The sequence below is a fragment of the Diplotaxodon limnothrissa genome, linkage group LG15 (genome assembly GCF_057381915.1).
Source record: "Diplotaxodon limnothrissa isolate DT_005_m linkage group LG15, D_limnothrissa_male_GT1.1, whole genome shotgun sequence".
Lineage (NCBI taxonomy): Eukaryota > Metazoa > Chordata > Actinopteri > Cichliformes > Cichlidae > Diplotaxodon > Diplotaxodon limnothrissa.
Genome location: NC_140610.1, coordinates 30,188,950 through 30,194,589, shown reverse-complemented (window position 1 = coordinate 30,194,589; position 5,640 = coordinate 30,188,950). Strand labels below are relative to the sequence as shown.

The window sequence follows — 5,640 nt, the reverse complement described above, 5'->3', positions numbered from 1 at the left end:
CACATATACCATCCATCCATTCCCACCCTCATGCTCTCATATGCACTTACTCCACACTCAACCAACGTGGAGACAGACATAAAGAGACGCTGTACACAAAATCACACTCCCCAAGCGTACTCTACAAACCGGGTCTAGGTACCCTAATGACTGTTATTTCTAGAAAAACATCAGGTTTTAAACAGTTTTAAAACACAACTGGTTCAAGTTTACTTTCAGGATGACATATCCCAAGTGAAGAGTCACTACACTACCAGTCAAAAGTTTGGACACACCTTCTCATTTAATGTTTTTTCTTTATTTTTATGACTGTTCACATTGTAGATTCTCACTGAAGGCATCAAAACTATATGGTAAATGGACTGATTCTTATATAGCACTTTTCTACTCTCACGGAGTACTCAAAGCGCTCTATACAACATGCCTCATTCACCCAATCACACCCATTCTCATAAGCACTTTATCTACACTTAGTGCTTTCTAATGACATTCATACACATTCATACTCTGATGGATGCATCGGAGAGCAAGTTGGGGTTAGTATCTTGCCCAAGGATCCTTGACATGCAGATTGGAGGAGCCGGGGATCAAACCTGAAATGGTTTTCCAACAGTCTTGAAGGAGTTCCCAGAGATGAGCAAATGTTGGCCATTTTGTCTTCACTCTGCTCTCCATCTCATCCTAAACCATCTCGAAAGGGTTTTTAGTCAGGTGACTGTGGAGGCCAATCCATCTGGCACAGCACTCTATCACCCTCCTTCTTGGTCAGGATGCTGGGTAGCCATGCTAGTTCAGTGTGCCTTCAATTTTGAAAGAATCCCCAACAGTGTCACCAGCAAAGCACCCCCACACCATCAACACCTCCTCCATGCTTTACAGTGGGAATCATGCATGTAGATTTGTGTGTGTAACCCACATCAGATTTGTGGGTTGTGCTGCTGCATAAGGTTGGAGGTGTAATATTCCCTCCCCGCCGCTAGGAGGCGAGTATGCCTTGAGATGACTTTCTGTTAGTCAACATTTCCTGTTGTGGAAGCCATTACTCACGAGGCAACCGCCAAATTAGCTGAAAGATCCTGGTAAGAAAAGCTGAAATAAAAGTTAAATTCGCAATTTATCTTCACATACTAGCTGTTAACAGATGGCTATTTATTAGGATCTAAGATCTGTGAAATACGGCCGTGGGAAGCTGCGTCAGCCGGACGAGCTATTTCACCACGAGCTCCGGTAAGGGATGCTACATGAATGTTAGCACCATAAAGACATGTAGTTGACTGCTGTTAATATATTTTCTGCTTTAAAAAACAAAACCAGTCGGAGTTGTGATATTTATGTTTAAAGTCACTGGCGTGCACAGATAGAGACGAGGTGGTGCTGAAGCACTTGCCCTTTTGCCCTCAGTCCAAAAAAGTGCCCTTTTGAAAGACGTGATTTTTTATTTTTTTAAAGCTGCGCGATTTAAAAAGGTGTGAAAATAATGGCTTGATTTGTGCCCCTTCTTCAAAGACACCCGAACCCTGTCGCTTTTTCACTGTCACCGTGTCACGGGAACACGCTTGCAGTTCATTTGTTGTGAGGCGTGTAGCAGCGGCATGACATAGGACTACTTGGAGTAGGCATAGTAGGCTAACTATAGCGACTGGGAGCCACGGCGGACAACACGGCAGCTCTTTCCCTTCCCAACCAGTCAGGTAACCCATGAATCGAGTGAAATTATTCTGTTTGCCCTCTAAGACCAACCTGCAATTGTTTTGTTGTGAAGTAGCCTGTCAGAAACTGCACATGACAAACTTTGCCAGCTTGCCCCCTCCATCCATCCATATGGATAAACAAAAAAACGACACATTTAAAATGTAACCTAAACCATTTAGGCAACCCCACTCTCCATCAATTCCAACCTTTTTGCATACACTATTGAAAATATCACGTTATGCTATAGGCTACATGCCGTTAGGCAGAGGGCTCTTTTGAGCCCATTTTTCGTTACAAATTTTAGGATGATCTCACGGAAATCTGTGAATAAATACAAAGTTTTCAAACTGAAGTCAGTGACGGGAAGACATCACACTTTTTAGAGATGGAACTGCAGAAAAACCTAAAACCTTGACATGATTATGAATAATAGAATTATGGACGTTTCTCCGTTTTTGTGGATTAGCCTTTCCATAACTAACGTCAACTACTGTCCTACTTTGGTAAGATTGAAATTAATGTTTTTCACTGTCTTTAGTAGGTGTCTCCTGTGAGAAAGTTAGAACACCGTCCAACTGTCTAAAGATGCAGTCTTTAGCCTAACTGGTTGTTACTGACTCAGCGATGCTCGCTGACATTTACGCACTGTGTTGTGACCTGATTGTGACAGAACAGTGACGTTGTTATTGGTAGTTTGAAGGGTACGGTGTTGGGGGTGGTGCATGTTAAAAGTTTTGAGAAGCACTGGTTAGACATGTTAATTTTTTTTGGTGTAACATATTGGCAACATTAACACATTAATTTGCTAAAGGAAAAATAGGCAGTTCCCAATTGCCTGTGAAAACGACCATTCTGCCCTGTTCTTGTAATGACCACAGTCAGTCTTATTCGTTCTCATACATTTTGGTCTATTTATTTACTAATTTCAGCAAGCATAATGCCTAGGAAAGAGAGGCTGAGAAAGGAGAAAGAAAGGGATCTACAACAGGCAGCCCAGGGAAGCAGTTCTCTGCTCTCCTGGATGAAAGCAAAGGAAAATGAAGATGAAAGGTCAGAGTCAAGGGCAGAGTCAGGTTCTATTTTAATGTTTTAATGTAACCTGCTCCTTGCAGTTAATTCTATTGAAAAATCTTAAAAGCTGTTCACACTTAGTTTTTAATGAACTTAATCAGCAGGCATTGAGCTAACTATTATTTTGTACCTACGAAAGTTATTTCTATGTTACAAGACTTGCAGTATGGGTTATTATTAAAACTATCTGTTTAAGCTTATTATTATGATAAATAATAATACTATTATTATTATTATTGCTCCATTGTAGTCAGTCACAGCAGGGAAGCAGCTCTATGCCATCTACCAGCATAGCAGAAGAGGGAGATATAGAAACAGATGAAGCCGCGACCAATGCAGCAACAGGTTCAGTTAGGCATACAGACACTGATGTAGTGCTCTCTGAAGACCACAATGAGGAAGAACCGATCGATCACATAATGTCAAAGTTAGCAGCTTTACAATACCCAACAGATCCAACACACATCCATACATTTAAAATAAAGCGCAATGACAGATACGTTTCAATGTGCTGCAATGTGGGCCCATGTCAGCCTGATATACCTTACCCCAAAACTGAGGGGAGATCATTCCAGAAACAGTGGTTTTCTGCTAATGTGTGGCTGGAATACTCACCCACTGCTAATTCAATGCATTGTTTTAGTTGTCGGCTTTTCCTCTCGGATGAAAAATATAAAAGCAGAACAGCCTGGACAACTGATGGCATCAGAAAGTGGAGTACTGCTCTTGAAAAAATCAAACAACACTCCAGCGCAGAGATGCACATGACAAGCATGGTTAGATGGATCAATTTCCAGAAAAAGGCCCTTCAGTCTGCATTTGATGTTTCAGACGTAAAAGGGGTGGAAGTTAGAGAGCGAGAGAGGCAGACAAACAAAGAAATCCTGACAAGATTAATTGACCTAACAGTGTATCTTGCACGTCAGGGACAAGCATTCCGAGGTCATGATGGGAGTGAGTCCAGTGATAACCGTGGCAATTTTCGTGAATTAGTCAATGTATTTTCCCGCTACGATAGTGTGCTGAAAATGCATTTGGAAAAAATTGCCACAGTTAAAGCCACCAAGACAAGGCCCCAGGTGTCACTGCTTTCCAACAGAAGTCAAAATGACATCATTGCAGCACTAGGAACTTACATCAGGAAGGAGATACAACGTGAAATAAAAGAGGCTACTTGATGAAACCTCTGATGTTTCACACAAAGAGCAAGTGTCATTTGTTGTGCGATATTTTCATCATATGCAAATAAAGGAGAGATTCATCGAAGTGTGCAATGTTGATACAACTACAGGCCAGGAGCTGGAGAATACAGTGTTCTTGCTTCTGCAAAAGAATGGCCTAGAGATGAAGAACATGTATGGTCAAGGCTATGATGGAGCAGCCAACATGAGTGGCATGTATAAAGGTCTCCAAGCTAGAATCCGTGCACACAATGAGAAGGCCCTCTATGTGCACTGCAAAGCCCATTGCCTCAATTTGGTACTAGTGGAGGCATCAAAGTCCAGCAAGCATTTTGTGACATTTTTCAACTTGGTGGAGAAATTGTATGCCTTTTGCTCAGGCTCCCCAAAGCGTCATGCTGCCTTGGTCAAATTTCAGGAGTCTCTCTTTCCTGGACAACGTGTTATGGAGCTCCAGCAGCTGTCAGATACTCGATGGGCTTGCAGGGAAAAAGCACTGAAGGCACTTCAGAGAAATTTGAAAGCCATTTTGATGCTCCTTGATGACATCAGTGACAGTGACCCACCTAACCTGGCCCAAGGTGATGCTCAGATGTACAGAAATGCCATTAATTTTATGTTCATTCTCTGCATGGAAATCACCACACCAGTATTCGAAGTCACTGCTTTGGCATCAGATTCTCTGCAGGAAGAAGGGTTGGACCATTCCACTGCCTACAAGGTAATTGATGGTGTGCTTCACACATTGCAAACCATGAGGTCTGAGGAGAAATTTGGAGAGATATTTAGATGTGCATCAGAGAAGGCAGAGAGTTTCAACATTCCAGTACCTACCGTGGTGCCTGGTCAGGAGAGAAAGCGGAAAGTTCCAGTGCGTTTCCAACACAGCACCACAGTGTCTCAAGTAGGTGCTCAGTTTGAGTCAGTGGAGGCATATTTCAGGAGTGGTGTATATTTCACCTTTCTGGACATCATGACTGGGGAACTGAACAGGAGGTTCAAAGGGGACAATACTGGAAGCCCAACGGCCAGAATCATTCAGTCCTTCCAGCCCTTAACTGTGCATGCTAACTGGGTAGGCCCACCAAACCCAGAAGCCATTGAAGCTGTCCACATCCTCTGTGAATTCTATGGAGAAGATGAGGACCAGCTCAAAACAGAATTAAAGGTCTTCCACTCCAGCTTTAGTTCAAAAGACCTCAGAGAAATATTTCTGATACTGAGGGAAAACAATGGCCAGCTGATCTTTCCTGCCTTTGTCAAAATGATTCAGATCTATGCAACACTACCAGTGACAACTGCGACAGTTGAAAGATCCTTTTCAAAGCTAAAAATAATCAAAAATAAACTAAGAAGTTTGTGTGGAGAAGAAAGGTTGTCTGATCTCCTCTTGTTGGCCATTGAGAAAGATGTGGAGATCAATTACAACGAGGTCATCAACATCTACAAAGACATGGCACCAAGAAGGATGCTTCTTTAGAGCAGTACACTCCATTTAATGGACACTTGAGAATATGTATGTATATAGTTTAGAGTTGGATACAGATTTAATCTTTTTGTGGTGTGATTTTTGATTTTTAGAGAATGTTTTGAAATAAAAGTCAAATTGCATTTAACCTGTGCGATTTTTTTATTATAAAAAGAAAAGGTTTTCCACATATGCAAAAAGTGCCCTTTTTTCCCCCTGGAGCACTTG

At 41.9% G+C, this 5,640-nt stretch overlaps 1 protein-coding gene across 1 annotated transcript; it reads left to right on the top strand.

The window, feature by feature from the left end:
• Nucleotides 1-3,025: 3,025 nt before the first annotated feature.
• Nucleotides 3,026-5,424, top strand: LOC146617733 (uncharacterized). Its single transcript, XM_085372850.1, has 3 exons — nucleotides 3,026-3,462; nucleotides 4,775-4,789; nucleotides 5,039-5,424. Exons 1-3 carry the CDS (start codon nucleotides 3,039-3,041, stop codon nucleotides 5,422-5,424), a joined length of 825 nt encoding a protein of 274 aa, XP_085228976.1. The 5' UTR covers nucleotides 3,026-3,038.
• The last annotated feature ends 216 nt before the right edge of the window (nucleotides 5,425-5,640 follow it).